At 43.9% G+C, this 19136-nt stretch overlaps 1 protein-coding gene across 1 annotated transcript in view; it reads left to right on the top strand.

The window, feature by feature from the left end:
* LOC133346476 (unconventional myosin-Ie-like) overlaps nt 1–19136 on the top strand; it is a 113433-nt gene that overhangs the window by 48509 nt on the left and 45788 nt on the right. Inside the window, exons 3-6 of the mRNA XM_061558087.1 lie at nt 2193–2282; nt 2810–2904; nt 15547–15634; nt 18852–18941. Coding sequence (XP_061414071.1) covers nt 2193–2282; nt 2810–2904; nt 15547–15634; nt 18852–18941 — 363 coding nt within the window. The remainder of the gene's footprint in view (nt 1–2192; nt 2283–2809; nt 2905–15546; nt 15635–18851; nt 18942–19136) is intronic.

Genomic DNA, 19136 nt, shown 5'->3' with positions numbered 1-19136 from the left:
TATTTTTCTACTAAACTAAAGTCTGCATGTCATATAAATTGTATATCTCCTTCCTTTTCTTAATCCACTGCTGGATGAAGGCCTCACCATGCTGTTGGTCTTGTGGTATATTTTACCCACAATTCACCACGCTGGTCAGTGCGGGTTCATGAAGGGGGTGCATGCTTTGGACTGGTGTCGGAAATAACTTGCCAATTTTCGTGAACCGTAGCCAGGAACCTAATTCAGGTCACCAGGCTTCGAGTGCAGCCTGCAAATCTTCTGCCCCATAAAGAGTTTATTTCAGATTATTTGAAAACATTTCTAGTCAAACGCTGCCTGCTTTAAAAAATGGGCCTTCGTATATCGAAGAGGGATCTCTGTCTGCCTCCCTAATGTGCAGTAAACTCAGGAAGGCAACTTTAATGCAGTATTTCCTTTAAAAAAAAACTCACTCTGAGGAGTATTTTTAGAAGCAGTCTTTTAGAGAAACATGCCTGTGAAAAAAACACGTTTAAATTGTTTGCAATTTAGCATTCAGATTCATTTCCTTCCTGAGAGTTGATCCAAAAGGGTTAATTGCACATGGTTTGACAAAATCCTAAAGCCAGTGGGGTGTTAACAGTAGTTCTGCTCTTCCGTATATGTTGTTTGATGTACAATAGTGTACTGCAGTGAAAGATACAATGATGCATCGATTCGTTGATTATTATTGATTCATCTAGCTTACAATACACGCGATCAAGCATGCATGCGTAATCATGTTTTTCTATATTCGTCTGTTACATATAATGGGTTCACATGACCCTTCCACCCACCAGAGGTCACTGAATTCGTCCCAATTTGAAAATAATAATTGATCCTATGTATTGAATCACAATTCTAAATTGTGGCAACTCAATTAATCGTTACTTTGCTAACTTACAAAATTATTCTCACCTTCCTTAATGTGCAATTTTGCATGGTATTTAAAGTTGTGATGCTCACAGAGGTTAAAAAAAATTTCGTTTCGAATTATTGATGCAGAGATTTATCCTAGTTTTCCGATAGTTTGAAAACATGGGCGGCTGTTTTAACCACCACGTGAGATCCTCCGACTGACTGCGGTGTGCAATGAATGCTGCTGGCTGCATAATAAGTAACACTGCGAAAGGAGTTACAATCCAGCCATGTGCTGGTGTTGTCAGAACGATGTGTTGAATTTCATTCAGGGTCTAATCAGCTCATCTTCCCTCTTGGCTCAATTTGCAGCACATCACTGGATCCCAACATTTAAATGCGGAATTTAAAACACAGGCTCAGGGCTGCCACTCAAGGCCCATTTGCACACACATACTTTTAACTATTTAGTAAGAGTATAGTGTTCCTTATGGAAGGTAGAACGGTGGCAGAATGTTTAGCACAATGTACTAGGAACCCAGCGACCTGTATTTAAATCCTTTTGGTGTCAACTAAAAACTAAATGATACAATTTTGTTTTACCAGGTAAGGCCGACTGAGCTATGTTATATCTCTTTTTCAGAAACGACCTAGCCACAAATGATAGCTCAAATAAGTGGCTTATCACGTGGACATTTATAGCAGCCAAATTATATACACGCATGTTCTAAATGTGGAGGGAAAAACCGGAGGACCCGGAGAAAAAATCCATGTGACCGTGGGGATAACATGCAAACTACAAACACACAGGCATCAGGGTCAGGATCGAACCCATGACCTCCTGTAGACCAGGCGAGGGAGTTAACATCTCACCACCGCGGTGCCCCTAAATGGACATCTGAACTGATTCTGCCCTGCACCCCCCACTTCACAAACCTGTACTGTGGACCAGCGTAGTGAAATATGCTCAAACTACCGCCATGACCAACATAGTGGAGAGGCCTGCATTCATTGATTTACTTTCATTTATTTAAGACTTCTTTTTGTGTACGGTCATTGTCCCTCCCATACACTGTTGATTACCACGGTTAGCTACTTCAAGTTCAAGTTAATTTATTAGGTATAGCCCTGTGAGCCATTCGGCTCTTGAATCGGGTGCAACCGCAACAAACAAAAAACAAAAACATGAACAAGAAAACATCTTAAAGTGAATATGTGACTACTTACGGTGCAAAAGAAGTTCAACATGCAAACACTTATTTCTTCATTGCATAGGCCCAAACGTTTTTAAAATCAGTGCTGATGCTGAACAAGCCTTGACTGCCCTCAACCAGACGTACATTGGCCCTGTGCTCATCTCCGTCAACCCCTTCAAGCAGATGCCGTACTTCACCGACAAGGAGATCGAGCTGTACCAAGGCGCGGTAAGGCCACTGGCGCTGCGCCGAACGTGGAGCCCCAACAGTCTGGAACGATATCCCTCTGCACATTCGCAGCATCACCTCAATCGCCTCCTTCAAGAGACACTTAAAAACTCACCTCTACAATCATGCTTTTGAGCGACTCTGAGCTTGGCTCCGCGCCTCTGAGTTGCGGCCACTACGTCTGCAAATTTGCGCGCGTTACAAATTGTACTATTATCATTATTATTCTTCAGAATCAGAATCGTTATTTCTACCGGAGGAATCCGACAAGCTTTAAAGCTCTTTTTCACAGATGTCCAGTAGGAGCGGGTCAGAAACTTACCGTGTTTTTCTTACCTCCAGCCCGCATTTCCCACTGCAGGGGCGTCTTGCTGGCAGTGCTACTTTTGTCATGTTTTCTCCGCCGTGTCTTTAAGCACGCGACTCGCCGGGTATATAAATGCGCGTTCCTTCGTGTCGCGTGACTCTCACCCCCCCATGTGCTGTCCCGTCTTCTTCTCCTCCTGCCCGGCCTGGCCCCGTACTAGGCTCAGTACGAGAACCCCCCGCACATCTACGCCCTGGCAGACAACATGTACCGCAACATGCTCATCGACCAAGAGAACCAGTGCGTCATCATCAGGTACTTACAGCCTTCGTGGAAATGTTTTCTTTACGCGATATTTACCTCGTTATCACCAACCGTGCTTGTAACGGTACCCCGGTTTATAACGAATGTACCTACAGGAACGCATTGTCCTGTGTTGATTTATACGATCGTACGTACTGCCACACTTCCACTGTATTATACACTCTCCTGTCCAGTGAATTCAGCACACATGTTGTACCTGCGTGTAATATTTTAATTTTGCATCTGACCGTGAATGCAAATTTACATATAGGTGGCAACAGGTTAATGTTCTCGTGTGTCTTTTAAAAGAGTCTGTACAAATCGTCATGAAACCTGTTCCAGTAAGCACCCAGATAAAGTAGTGAACCCTCTTCTGGGTCTCTAAGTTGTTCATTTTAGGCATAGGCCTATACATGGTTTTGTGGACTAAGGGCGATTCTTAGTCGTGAAGGACAGGATTAGTTGCGATGGACATAATTAGTAATGCTGTAATTCTTGGCCACCAAATGAAGAAAAACACAATTTACAAACACGTATATGTGCACGCTCACAGACATTCCCTCTCTCACGGAGACATATACAGCGGCTCACTGAGCTACATAGCTCTGTTTCAGAAAAGACGTGGCTGTCACAAGTGATAGCTCAACGAAGTGGCTGATCATCATGTGGAAATGTATAGCAGCCAAACACTCTGAACGCGTGATGTTGATTCTAAATGTGTAGGGAAAATCGGAGGATCCAGAGAAAAATTCACGTGGCCACCAGGACATACAAACTCCAAATATATAAGCGTCAGGGTGTGGGAACGAACCCACGACCTCCTGCATACCAGGCGAGGTAGTTAACATCTCCTAGCCACCATGATGATGATGAGAGAGAGACACGCAAACTCCAAATATACAGCAGGCATCAGGGTCGAGATGGAATCCACGACCTCCTGTATACCAGGCGAGGTAGTTAACATCTCCTAGCAACCATGATGATGATGAGAGAGAGACACGCAAACTCCAAATATACAGCAGGCGTCAGGGTCGGGATGGAACCCACGACCTCCTGTATACCAGGCGAGGTAGTTAACATCTCCTAGCCACCATGATGATGATGAGAGAGAGAGACACGCAAACTTCAAATATACAGCAGGCGCCAGGGTCGGGATAAAACCCACGACCTCCTGTATACCAGGCGAGGTAGTTAACATCTCCTAGCCACCATGATGATGATGAGAGAGAGACATGCAAACTCCAAATACACAGCAGGCGTCAGGGTCGGGATGGAATCCACGACCTCCGGCATACCAGGCGAGGTAGTTAACATCTCCTAGCCACCGTGATGATGATGAGAGAGAGAGACACGCAAACTTCAAATATACAGCAAGCGTCAGGGTCGGGATGGAACCCACGACCTCCTGTATACCAGGCGAAGTAGTTAACATGTAGCCGCCGTGGCGGTCCAACATTACAGCGGCTCACAGACACTCGCACACTCCCTTCCAGTTTCACAGACACACTGCACAGCATGCGCGTGTGCAAACATTTAAAAAGTCGCCACATGGTGGGAAATGTGGCTCATTTCAGCATCGTGCCTGTGGCTTGACTGTGTCGGGTCACGGGTTCAACCACAGTGAGGCTTTCTTTATAAATTCCCAGGCGGGGATGCATGGCACAAGTGTGTGTGTGTGTGTGTTTTTCCAACCAATGTTTGCTAATGCTGCATACTGAAATAAAGGAGTGGGGGAGTGTGTGAGTGAAACAAAGACGACACCAATTAGAGGATAATGAGCCGCTACGTTTTCCCAGACGTTAGTTATAAGCACATATATTTTATAAGTAAACTTTGCCCATGTAATTCACGCACAATTCGAAGTTGTTACATCGTGATCAATGCAGCAGAGCTCATCTGCAAAGGCCGTCCTAAGCCAGTGGTAGAAATTCCATGTTCACGTGGAAGGGGGCCAGTCACTATAATTCATGTGCCCAGCCAGATCAAACAAAGATTGTTTCAACATTGTTTTGCTCTAGCATATAGTATACAGTTTTGACCGGTCACTTCAATTGCGAAAACTTGTTTTCTAACATTTTTGTCTTTTCCACCGAATTTATCTCAATTGTGCGGTCGACATCGACAGCGCACAAACATCGCTTTCGAAGCTCTACATTATTACTATTTCCTGAGCCCTTACGCATATCGGAAGAGCAACCCAGATAAGGTGGAAGATTCATCCTTTTATCTGTTGCCTTTCACAGATCAGAAGAAATTGCCCAGAAATGGCAGATGTAGCCATTGATGGAGAATAGGCTCGGTTTTCAACACCCCAGACATCAAGGAGGAGAAGAGTATTTTGTCCATAGCTATTCTCTTATTACTGTGTATGATGATGGCTTAGCATTATGGTACGCGCAGAGACACTGCAGAACTTGCCACAGAGTGATAATTGAACGTCGAAAGATATAAAATAAGGCGATAACAATTAGCGTAACTGATGTTGGCATGGGCTTTATGGCATGTAAGCAGTGTGTGACATTCACGCTTTTGAGGGCATCTACCCTCCCCTCGCTTGTTCATTTTCCCGTCTGATTTCTCAGCCAGAGGAGACGCCACAATGCCTCCGACAGAACAAAATGAAGCCCTTCCCTGGTGCATGGTAAATGGCTAAATCCCAGTGGTGCATACGTAGGTAGATATTTTGTGCAGATGGGCTGAGGAAATAGGAGACCCTGGGATATGGATTTTAACAAGGCAGCTTAGACAAGCAGAACAAAACTGATCAAACGCCTTGGCTGACACTTTTTTTTACTCTTCTTCCTAAAGGAAAGGGATATTTAGCGTTTCCTCAACGTGCCTTCACTGAATGCGATGTATTTTTCCCAGTGTTCGTTTTTGAAGTCCCCTCGTTTCCCCTCTTCCTGTCTGCGGAAAGAGTTTTCCAAAATTAGTCATGGCATCAGCGCTCGTGTGTGAGTGTCTACCTATGACTCAGATCATTTGCAGTGGGTGCAATCTTGTCAGATCTCATAAACTAAGTGGGTTTGAATCCTGGATTTCACGCTCGGATGGGCAACCACCATGCACGGCCAGCTTGTTATAGGCAGCTGGCTGCCAGGACCACTAAGTCTTGGGCAGCAGAGGGAAATGCAACATCATCGATTGTTGTACTGTGCTTCTATGCTCCAGTGCTTCCTTGCCTTCACCAACCCGCACTGATCTTCATAGAAGGATGATCAAACAACCTCCACGACTGTGCATTGTTTCAAATTTCTTCTGTCTCATGGGTGCAGTTTTTTTTCTCCATTCTATTCATTATAAATATAAGATTTGCATGAATTATAAATAGGCGATTCTCGCATGTATGTATCGTTAAGTGTAAGAATCAATATTGTCGAATCGATGCATCGGAACATTCCTAATGACCAATGTTGACTTGGAATAAAGTGATGCTGATTTTATTTACCCCAGATGGATGATGCGCCTATTTGATCCTCCCAACCACGATTTTAAGTAGCACCCTCTCCACTGCGAGTTTGACCACAGCTTGGCCCACGAGGACATGGTGCGATAGCGATCTCACCCAACCTCGTTAAATATTGTGCAGACAAAACAAGCGGAATGACTGGCAGTTCTTTAATCTGACCACATAACCCTGAATGTGCCAGATCTTGCCAGTTCTCGGAAGATGATCAAACCTTAGCCTGTTTACTACTTGGATGAGAGAAAAAAAAGTTCTTTAATTTATTTCTGCATAGCTTTGAGTGTTATCTTCTGCAATGTTTTTTTCCTCTGAGTACTCTGGTTTCTTCCCACTTGATGTCAAACGGTTATTAAAGGAATTGGCCGACCTAAATATCGGCAGATTCCACTGGAAACATTTATTGAGACTAAGCGTGGCGTTTCGAGGTAAAAAGCATCATCATCATTATTATTATAAACCAGTGGTTCCTAGCCTGGGGTGCACGCACCCCCTAGGGGTGCAAGATGCCCTTTCTGACAACCAAAGGGGGGGGGGGGGTGCAGGCTGTAGCAAAGTTTAAGAACCACTGTTCTAGACGTATGAATCTTAAACCTGCAGTTGTGTGCCCATCCTTGTGCTTTGTTCTGTAGAATATGAACACGTTCAATGCCCTTCAATCTTATTATTTTATTGTTTTTTTCCTCTTGTGGTCTTGGGTATGACTATGGTACTGTGTGCACTCTATGCCCACCCCATTAACGCAAAAGGTCGGTCAGGCGTGCAAGTTTTTTTTGTGCCATTAACTGTGTCAATAGTGCCTGCCTAATACGCACGCATGCGTGTGTCTTTAAGCTTGCGATACGAACCTGGCAAGCCGAGGTTCGATTCCTGGTCACGGGAAACACCAGTGACGATTATCTGAACCCCTAGGTCGACTCAAATAAGGACCTGGTGAGGTGTGTAAACATCGCCATTAGGGACACAAAGGCGGTCGAGAACGTGTTGCTGAGACCACATCGCGTGCCATGCCAGCCTAACATAGTTACTCGCGCTAACAGCATTTCCCCCAACAGCCTGTTAAGGCTATACAGGGGGGTCTTTGTAAGCTTGAATATCTGTGCACTTGTATGCAAAGTGCTTGTGGACCTTGTCATGCACGTTTTATCGGCAGCGTTTGCACCGTGTGATTACCAGCTTGTCTGTGCATGCAGTGGTTGGAGCCGAAAGAGAAACCCTTTTTAATACAGCAGAATAGCAGCATTGTGTCAACAGCTAATATATATTTGTCTTTGACCAACAATGCCTTAAATGTGCATGATTTTGTTGGAACTCGGAAGTGAGCAGGATTTGAGCCTGGTTATTAGATGGGGTGGTTGACCAATCAGGGCTTGCCTAGGTGTTGCTGGCTCAGGGTGAAAAGGTGACTAGGGAATGGTAGAGCTGAGTTGTCCTTTGTCTTTGTGATGACTTTTCTCTCGGTTCTCTGGTTTCCTTCCACATGCATGCATGCTTGCATTCACTACCATTCGTGAATGGAATTGACCAAATATCCCAATGCAGGATCCTCCTGAAAGAGCCTTGAGACCCAGTGTGGCTTTCCTGGATAAATAATTGTTTCGATGATGGTTTATTATTATTATATTTCTCTAGTTCATCATTGTAGAACCACATCTCCACAAAGGCAGACTTTTTTAGTGTACAATACAAAGTTGCATATCTGGACGTTGCCATGTACGGTGATGTAATGGGTGAGTGGTACAGCTCATGCAACGACACGTCAGCCAGTGCCGCAAAATAAACAGACACAAATTAAAAGTGTTTAGTCATGTCTTACCGACTCCTTTAATTGCAGGAGTTGTTCACTCATTCGTCATGCCCAGTGGTCAGTGTGATGGCCATTACCAAGAATTATGATTTGGACTATTTTGCAACACACTGCTATCTAAAGCATTACCTATTTCACACAAAAAAGTACCGTTTCCTATTCAGCCTTATAGACCGTATGGACACGTGCTCTGAGCAAGCACCTATTAAGGGCAAAGTGGCTCACGAGGGATCAGTATGGCTATCAGCATGCCCAGCCACATTTGTCTCCCCAATGCCGACGTTCACACAAAAAACTGGGCTGATGTTAGGCTGAGTAGACCTAGAGAAAGCCCCAGACAGGTTGAGAGATATCAATTGTCATCACTGTTGATGTTTGTGACCAGGAATTCAACCTAGGTTGCTAACTTCAAAGTTGAGTGTATGAATTCATCCACCACTGCTTCTCACTATTACACATGGAGGTCCAACAAAACCAGAGCAACGACACGTGCAGATAAATCCATGCGGGTGGCATGACAAGCATCTCAGATGGCGATGAGTTTAAATTCTGATCGACGGTTGATGAATACATCTCTGTGGGAATGCAACAGAGGTCATCCAATGGATAGCCTCAGTCCCACCCTGGGAATGTGGAATTTCCAAGGCTTGTTTAGGGTCACCTATATAGACAATTGCAGCTCAATTAATTGTTCGTTACAACGCTTTTGAGACGCTTTGACTTTTACCAGTGACCTACAGACACAACGTGTCGTAGTTTGCACACGCAAGCATGAACGCGTGCATTACAATACCTGCTCTGTCGTGATTGTGCTGCTGTTTGATGCTGAAATTAGAAACACCACGCGGACCGTAGTGTGTCGACATTGCCGTGGAATTTATCGACGCTCCTGCGGGATACATTCCCCCCCCCCCCGTTCCTGCTTCCCATTCCAAAACTTTGCAACAACAAAAATAAGTAATATTTAAAAATACTTTTTTTTAAAATACGCTTTCATGAAATGTACCGTACGAGTAATGGCAGAACTCCACTACTCCAGGAAGTGGCCCCGAAGCTTGCCATAACGTAAGGGAACCATGGTGATTTACAGGCAACGTCAGTTGAGCGTGGACAATTAAACCCAAGCCGAAACATAACATATACAAAATATTGTTTAAAAATATATTTTAAAAATGTTTAGGATAGAATATGGTATTGTCATCAGTATGACATAAGTATACCAAGTTTGCAGTCGATACGACATTGGGAAGTGGGTAAAAATTGAGTTAGAAGATTTGAGGATACAACAACAACAACAGACACAGTGAGTTCATAGAAAGCGTGTAAAATAATATAATTTTGTTTTATTTTTAATGATAGAATGCAGCATTGCCATCAGTATGACATAAGTATACCAAGTTTGCAGGTCGATATCACATTAGGGAAGTGGGTAAAAATTGAGTTTCAAGATTTGAGGCTACAACAACAACAACAGGCAGAGTGAGTTCATAGAAAGCGTGTAGTAGTAGTAGTAAACAAGCGAGGGGTACGCGTCGGTGGGAATTACCGAGTCCGAGGGACTCTGGGTGGGTGCCAACTGCCCACGTCCCTTGAGCCTCGATTGGCTCCTGCCGGCTACCTGCCGACACCTGCTCGTGCCGGTCTGTCTGAGGTTTTCAGGAGCCGTCCATAAATGACGTCACGCACCTAGGGCGGGGGGGGGGGTCAGACATTTGTGACGATGTGTGACGAGGGGGGGGGGGTGTTGAGAAATGTGACGTTACATCAGAATGCGCAACTTTAAATAAATAGACAACGCGTTCTGCTTAATTAAATATACTTTTTAATAAATGTTTTCTCCTACAACATCAGAGTGCAGCGCCACATTAAATACGCACTACAATGACAATAGTTTAAAGCGATTTGAAGCATGTTGTATTTTTTTTTTGGGGGGGGGGGGAGCTTTGTGACGTCATATTTGAGGGGGGGGGGGGGTCTGACTTTTTGTGACGCGCTGTGACGAGGGGGGGGGGTCAAAAATCGTCCAAAATCACGTGACGTCATTTATGGACGGCCCCTTATGTATACACGAGCTTTTTTGCCGGTCCAAGGACGGGTGTGTATTGCAGTAAATCTGAAATATTCAATAAAAAAATGTTATTTAATGAGGGGGGGGGGGGGGGGGTTGCCCCATGTGGAGTGACGTCACCCGCTAATTGTAATTGGGGAGGGGTGCGGCACGTGGAGTGACGTCACCCGCTCATGATTATTAACGAGGGGAGGGGGTGCGGCATGTGGAGTGCACGACCTTGTGCGTTGGTGTAAATTTCCACGTGGGCATGAACGTCACGCACGTGTGTAGATACATTTTTTACCGTCACTGTCTGTAAACGTCATATTTGAAGCGACTTTTCGTAACAAATTATTTAATTCAGCTCGACCTGCGTTAGTGTAAAAATCCACCCACTCATGTGGAGTGACGTCACGCGGGGGGTGGGCCTCGTGTGGAGTGACGTCACGCGCGGGACGGACAGACATTTCTGGGTGATTATAGTCGGTAATGTACGTTGAACTTCTTTCGCACCGTATGTAGCCAACCGTGCAAATCGGAGGTTTGTGGTGACGTCGTGGCTAGCGTGCCGCAATAAGAACCCAGTGACCAGAGTTCGATTCCTGCTCACGGTCAAGACCAGGGACGATTATCTGAACCGGTTTTGGGCATCCCCTAAGTCGACTCGGCCTCAAACTTTTTACTCGACCTGGTGCGGTGTGTAAGCATTAGCACTGGGGAGATGAAGGTGGCTGGGTGTGCTCCTGGCCACGCACCGCATCGTGTGCCGTGCCAGCCTTCACAGGTGCTCTCAAACAGAACTTGCCCCAAACGTTTGTTTAGGCTATACGGGGGTCTTTGTATGCCACGTTATATAGCTAAAGATTGCGATGGAGCGGTAGCCCAGTGTTCTAATCACTGCGTTATGAACCCATCAGCAGTGGGAATGATATCATCACTGATCTAGCTGCACCACTCCTGCACCTCCCTCGCACCCCTCTTGAATAACCCACACTGCTCTGCGCGGTGAAGTATGGTCCAATAACCCCCATGATCGACAGCCTGAGCAGACATTCATCAAGTAGTGTATTGACAAAGGGCTGCAAAATTACCATTTAATGAATATATCCCAAGAGGAAGAGATAACAAGAGATAGATGCAGAAGCACATCGTAGAGCACAGTTGGAGGGACAGTGAACATATTTTGGGAACGTGATGCTGGAATGTAAAGAGGCACACTGGGCTAATGCTGGGCTGATTTAAGAGTTTACATGCTAATTATTAGGGATGTATCGTTTTCAAATGATCAGCCACAACAGCAGATAATTTTCTCACCTGATGACGGACGCTTGTGTTGTGACCGAAACTCCGTGTTTCTTTTATTATTTTTTCTTCTTTGTACTTAACTTTACCAAAAGAACCAGAGCGTATGGATTCCTGCAGTCACGAAAGCTTCAAATCAAGAATGTATCGTTTTGTCCACCCCAGGAATCAATCAATGATCATGCGATTTGATTCAATAATCCATTGGACATCTGTGCAAAAGAGTTTATAGCTCATAGAATTCCTCCAGTATAAAAAAAAATCTGATTGTTTTTTATTGTGCTGAATGAAGTGGCCGCTAGTGGCTTAGTGGCTTGAGGGGGTTCACTTGAACCCGTTACCAACTTTGAACGTTGCCATCTGCCCGCGCACTTTTAAACTTCCGCAGATTTCTGCCAGCCTACGACGACTTCTGCATGCAATCACATGGGTTGCAGTGAGTCAGCCCCGCTGGCTGGACGAGGAAACTTGGGGTCTCGGCGTGGTTTGCACATTGACCGGTGGTTTGCATGTTTGACCGTAACACTCACTGTGTTAAGAACCCGAGACATCCTGGCTGCTTCTGTGAGAATGACCCCCCCCCCCAAATTGCTTGCAACGTGAACAGTTGTTCCCACAATGTTGGGGAGAAATTCTCCAAAAAGCTCTTAAGAGTGAAACGTAACAGCATTCCTTCTTCGGCTAAATCAAGAGATGTGTGTGACACAGCATCGGTTTTTAAGTTGACTCTCCATCATTGTTTTGAACGTGTAGAATCAACGGCGCCATTTGTCACATATTCCAGGTGGAAGTGAGGAAGCTTAAGGGGGGCTTGGAGACATTTGCATAACCGTTGACATATTTAAATAGCATATTTTGAAAGCATTTGGCTTCAGCGATTCTGCATGTCGTTATGATATCTGCATTTTATTTTTAATCCACGTTTGAATTGGTAAATAAAATGCTATACGGAATAGAACCGAACATTTTATTTTTGGTAGCCCATATATGGTTATAAATGTTTTTTCTCCTTTAGATTTGCAGTTGCCAGAAGCCCAACGGCAATTGAATTAGGGCATTCTTCAGAGAGTTGCGAATTTCAGGTCCGGGGGTAAATTCACCCCCAATCATCCCTCTAGAGCTGGTAAAATGAGTACCACTTTGTTGGAAGGGAACAATGTTCATTTTGAAGAATTATTCCTACCATGGACTCACGTAATTTCTACTTCTGACCACCAACAAGAGATGAGTGATGTACAATTTCTCATTTGAGATTGGAGATGTTTTGTTACTTGGAATTGACAAAAAGCATAATCTAGAATAAGAGTTACTCTATATGGTGCCTAATATGCATTCAATTAACCCCATGTATTAGAATGTAACCTAAACCATGGCCTGGAGCAGTGCCAACGATATATATTTTCGTGTAGATTCCGAAAGTGTTCATTTAATAGAGGCAACTTCAATTATTTAAATGTCGTTACATAATATAGGAGCCACCATAACAAGCTCTGCTCTTTCTCTATTTGTCAAGATGTTTTAGGTCCTGGTAACAAAAGTCCATATTGGAGACGATGTATGCAATATGATTTTCTTCAATTAAAGCGGTTTGTTAATAATGAGACTGGCTTCAGGAATGTGAGCGAGTGATCTTCTCACCATAGTCTTTGTTGTGTAGGAACATAACAAATATTGTCATTTTGTCTCACTTTGGATGGATATGTATGGAATCACCAGTGGTAGCTACAGAGATACCTGCTATATTTAATTTAGCCCATCATGTTTGTGAATATATGTGCGCATACTGTGATGTGGCTATGTGATATTCGCGTAGTGGCGGTACAGTAGTGCGCACACTGTTGTGAACGCAGTAACCCGAGTCATTTCCCAGCACATCAGTGGCGAGTGACAGCTAAATCAGTTCTGGGTCTCCCTTAGCTCAACACCTGAGTCTTTAATAAGTACCTGCTGCAGTGTGTAAACATCGGCACTGGGAAGACAAAGATGGCCGGGTGCAGTGCTGGCCACATCACACCCCACCCACCCTTCTGTGGCAAGCAGCATTAATCAGCCGCTTACTAACAGCACATGCCCCAACAGTCTATAAGGCTATACAGCGTTCTTTGAGTCTGTCTTTTACGGCGCACCAGTATATAATGTCCTTTCAACTTAAACCTGTTTGCTATCAGGTATTGAATCGAGGGCACAGCTGGTTTCTGTTTAGGAAAGTCTCTTCAACCTGGTATGCTTCCAGTTAGCGAGCCTGCTCTCTGTGGGCTGTTGAGAGCCGCCTGTTTTTCACAAAACCCGTGTCCCTGGTCCGTCACGTGCGCTCACGTGGTTCGTGCATTGAGGTTTTCGCATGTGCAGCTAATTTGACCTATCCAAGAATTCTGCACACTTCATTTCAACGAACACTGCAGTCAAGTCTGGGTGGAGTGATTTTTTTTTCTTTGTCTGATGGATGTATTTTTAAGAATTAATGGTAGTCACACCCCTTAAACTATATAATTCACGGTAGTCACACCTCTTCAACAAATATTCCTGGTAGATTTGCGGCCTTTTTTTGCGGTCACAAACGCCACGCGTTTGTATGTTAATAAATCAGAAAACCGCGTGTTTATAGATAGTTCCTGCTTGGTAAACATTTTCTCCATACTCTTTTTGGATCACTCGCTTAAAAAATACTTGCACATGTTTGAGTTTTTTCTGCTGGTTTTTTCGCAACCGCTGTGAGAGTGCACCCGATGTTGTCTTGTTATCTCAAGGTGCTTCTTGTCAATTCCACGGTGATGGAATTACACACACCACAAAGTAGGTCCTGAGCCAGTGGTGCAATATACTTTTTTAAATGTGGCAGGGGCCAAACTACACATTGGTTAACCATTGTTGATTTCCCACAATGTGGTTCCTTTATTATCTACCCGAGAAGGATTTGATTGGGCACGCATTTTGTCACACAACCACCACAACTACGGGATATATAAGCACTTTTTCAACTTTATTATATCAACTGCAAATTATGCTGAAGTTAAGCGTGCATTTATCACGTTTCAAGACTGTATATTTCACCTGAAGACGGAAGCTTGTGTTGCCTCCGAAACGTCGTGATTTTTATTGTTTTATTTTTATTAATTTTTATTTCATTTTTTACCTACGTGACTTTACCGAAAGAACTAAGAGTATGAATCTTTGCAGTCACGAAAGCTTCAAATCTAGACTGTATATTTGGAGTTTGCATGTTCTCCTTGTGGTCTCGTGTATTTTTTCTCTGGGTTCTCTGTTTTTTCCCTCTACATTTAGAAACATGCATTGAGCTTATTTTGCTGCTATAAATGTACAAATGATAAGCCACTTAGTTGAGCTATGATTTGTGGCCAGGTCGTTTCTGAAAAAATACGCTAATACCTCGGTGGGCTTTTCCTGGTAGGATGGGGATGGTTAAGTTTTATTTGTATGTCTTTGGGTAATTTGTTTGCCTTGTACTTTGCACTGCTATAATGTTTTAGTATTGTTTGTTGTAACATTCTTACCCACCCCAACTGGACATCTGTGAAAAAGAGCTTCATAGCTCATCGGATTCCTCCAGTATAAATAAATATTCAGATTCTATCCCTTCTATTTTACTGGACTGGGCTGCAAATGCACTTGTGCTCCTGGCAAATGATGCTGCTAATGATGATATGAACATTAGCTATATAACCTTTAACCCCGCTTCAAGCAAGCTGTGGAATTGGTGCATTTTTATATTATTATTCAGTTATATTCTGTATCGTTTTTACCATCTAATTTGTCTCATTTGTAGCATATAGTTTTGCTTGCTATTACTCATCCTAAAATCATTGGAATATAATGGTAGCTAATTTGCTTAAGTAATAATAATCGATTCTCATGATTCCATGCATGTATCATGGACATTAAGAATCGACATGAGTCGATGAACCTATTCATCATTCGTGCTGAATGAGGATGGACTTGCAGTGCCCCGTGTATTGACCTCCCGCCCCTGTGTGCGTGCACTGCATGACCACCACCTTGCTCTGTGTTTTCCAGCGGAGAGAGCGGTGCTGGCAAGACGGTGGCGGCCAAGTACATTATGAGCTATGTCTCCAAAGTGTCTGGAGGAGGCTCAAAAGTGCAGGTAGGAGCAGCCTCGGGTCACTCTAATCTCATCGCTCTTCATCACCATCAATTAGAACGGAGGATGACGCCCCTCAACCCCCCCCTCCCCCTGTCAGCCCAAGCGAGCGCGCGTCCTGTCAACATTTAGAGTGCTGCTCAATGCGCCGCTGGTGGAGTGGTTTTTGATTCTAACTTTAATACAGTGACCTTTACTAATGATAGTCACTCGGCACACTTGTGCCATTATTTTATTTTTAGTCGCATTATTTTTAGTTGCTAAAATGAGTGTTGGGTGGTGTGCATCTTCCTTAGTGTCTGAGTCAGCAGTGGAAATTTCACATTTATAGAGTAAGGGCCAGTCCATCCGTAGAACCTATCCTATGTTGCCATCTCACAGAGCGGTACCTATTTAGCAACCGTGGGGGAAAGCTGAGGCTGATTCAACCCGCAGTCAGCAATTAAATCTGCATCCATCCAAAAGCAAGTTGAGCACGCTTGTAATATAACATAACACTTGGGAATTGTTACTGATACAACTGTTTACAATACGAATATCCGCTGAATTCCTTTACGAAGTGAATAAAAAAAGGTTATGTTTACAAGAGCGGATTATTTAATCTCTCTATGCAGAGCTTTGTAGTGGGCTGTATCCTCTCGTATATGTGGGTCATCTGCAGGCACTCTGGTTTCCTCCCCCATTCCAAACACTCATTCATGGAATTGGCCAAACGTCCCAATGCAAGACTCTTCCGAAAAAGAGTCATGAGAATAGGTGAAGGCTTTGTTGTAAAAACTACACGCATCATTATTATGATACTAAAATCAACAGGAACACCGACTTACATTGTGACCCAATTGTAATGTCAAATTAAAACATGTAGTGTACAAAGGCATCTTTAAACAACATGAGCATATAACTGATTACAGGTTACTCTTTCTACCCACTATTCAAGCTGAGGCTTAGGCCTGAATGGTCACTGCTCATTCAAAGACAAACCTCACTGGATGGTAATGACCTATCGACATTCGGTCATATTGGAGCAAATTACTTTATGGACATCCTTTTTCTAATTTAAACAAACCGTATTCCAATTATGCTCTTGTTTTATTTGACAAAAGACGAAGAACATTTCCATAGAGAACTCTCACAGTGAGCAGTGTTGTAAGATGATATCACAGAATAACTTCATATGCCACTGCAATGGGCTCTTTTATCCACACAAGGTGCCTCTGTATATGCCCTGCTGAAAGTGTTTGTGGCATGGCAATGAGTCTGAAATTTGCTATTTTCAGAGCTGCAATATGTTCACGTAATTAACCAATCAATTTATAAGTGAATGTTTATTTAACACTTAGGCTTCCGCGACCAATATCATCCATAATATAGGTTTTTTGGGTGAGATTGCGGAAATATAAATGTGACGTTAAACCCGAAACGTCGTACTCAGATTGTAAATGTTGTGGATTTGCTCTCAAACACACCGGTGTACTGTACTAGTAACGAATTGGCATGTTCTGTGTTGGGTGGTGGCGGGTTTAACGACATAGTTATATTTACGCGATCTAACCCAAAAAACTTGTATTATGGGTGAATGTTTACGTATGCAGTCATTGCTGGCCTAGCTGAGACCATCAACTCATTAAATTTGACAACCGGGCATGAACATGGGGGGTTGCCAGCATTCGAACCCATGTGCTCATCGGTCTGTGCCGAGTGCCAGGACATGGAAAATAATTTCCCTGAGATCCGCGGCTCTCTCCTGGTTTGGAGTGTTCCTAAATCGAGGTCGACTCAAGATAACTCCATTGAGGGGAGGAGTTGTCATAGTTGAATGGCATTGGCGATGGGCATAATGGAGGAACGGCACTGTAAACACGCCACAAGCAGCTCCATTGGAGTGAGAAAATAGGTCGGAGAATGTTGCCCTCTAGGATAGCTTCCATCTCTTCAAGTTTCCTTTTTATTATTGTTGTTATGGTTATGCTTGTTTACCCAGAAAAGCCTCACAGAGTCTCTTGACTCTTTTCCAGGAGGGTCCTGCCAAGGTTTTGCAGAAGGAGGCCGCTGATTGCTATGTACATTCCAACTGAGTTATCTGCACACGTTTCTCAAAAAAACTTTCATTTAGTGCGTCATACTCGTCTTGGGAATATGGAATTTACACCAGTGACTCGGGGCAGCCAGAGGAAATGAGCGCCACCCTACACTCGGTTGAGCCTGGAGCCACTCTGTCTTGAACCTGTTCAAAGTCTTCGAGTTCCAATGTGATCCGTGACGTCACTCCGACATCAAAGTTCTGCTGTTATTAATCAATTACCACAGTTAAGTAGCATCGACAGATGCTGCTGTGGTGATAGACTCCTACAAGGGCAATACCAGTCAATGAATTGACGTAATTAAGGGTCATGATTCAAGCCAAGAATCAATTTTTTTAAGTGCTCTAATGGCTGTGGGGAGGGGTCACATGAATCCATTACATGCAATATACACAAACAATTACAACTTATATTCTTGCACATGTAATTTGATACGTATGTCCGGAGCATAGGAATCAACATCAGTCTGCATCGTTACACCCTTGATTGGTTGACTTCAAAATAATCCACCTGGGTGGTGCATTTGTAGAATGCCCAACCCGTTACTGTAAGATTGTATATTAGTTACCTGGTCGGGAAATACAGTATATTAGTTACCCGGGTGGGGTGTTGATTGAGCTTATTATTTTTTATAGGGTCTGTAAAATGGATACCATTTTGTAGAAAGTCAACACGTGTTTCCTTTAAAGCAGATGGCTCCAAACACAAATGTCTGCCACTGACTCATGTAGGACAAGGATGATGAGCACCTCCTAGAGTTTCCACCTGTCCTGCTTTCCCCAGAATCATCATCCTTTTTTTGGGAATTCTGTTTTCTCAGCACGTTAAAAGTCCTGTTTTTTGTTACTCATCCAATAATACGCCACTCAAAACAATGCATTTCCATGTCATTCTCCCCTCTTATGATAGTGTGAGATGTTATTTCCAAAAAATTTTTTCTTCATTTTGTAATCCAAAGGGAGCAACCCAAAAACCTCTTTTGAACATGGAGAAGCTTTTGGTTATGAAACGACAACGCTGCTTCCATTGCCTGCCAGAGAACGCGAGGCTCCTGACGTATCAACTTGCCCATATTTCCACGCGCTCTGCTCGCAATACTCTTTCGAAATGTCCCTCCGCCGGTCCCTCCTGCGTTGCAGCATGTCAAGGACATCATCCTGCTGTCCAACCCCTTGCTGGAGGCCTTCGGTAACGCCAAGACCGTCCGCAACAACAACTCCAGCCGCTTCGTGAGTATCTCGGCAACCGTCGTCGCTATGGCGACGGCAGCGTGCAGCTGGGGTTTACCTTGCACAGGTGGGCCGCCGCGGGAGGTGGGGGTGATGGGGGGTGGGGGATTTGGTTTTACACGTAGGCTTTCGCGACCAATATTATTCATGATCAACGTTTTTGGGTTTAGATCGCATTATTTATAAATGTGTCGT

Source organism: Lethenteron reissneri, chromosome 24, assembly GCF_015708825.2.
Source record: "Lethenteron reissneri isolate LAM-NWPU_2019-01 chromosome 24, ASM1570882v1, whole genome shotgun sequence".
NCBI lineage: Eukaryota > Metazoa > Chordata > Hyperoartia > Petromyzontiformes > Petromyzontidae > Lethenteron > Lethenteron reissneri.
This window is presented reverse-complemented; position numbering and strand designations above follow the sequence as displayed.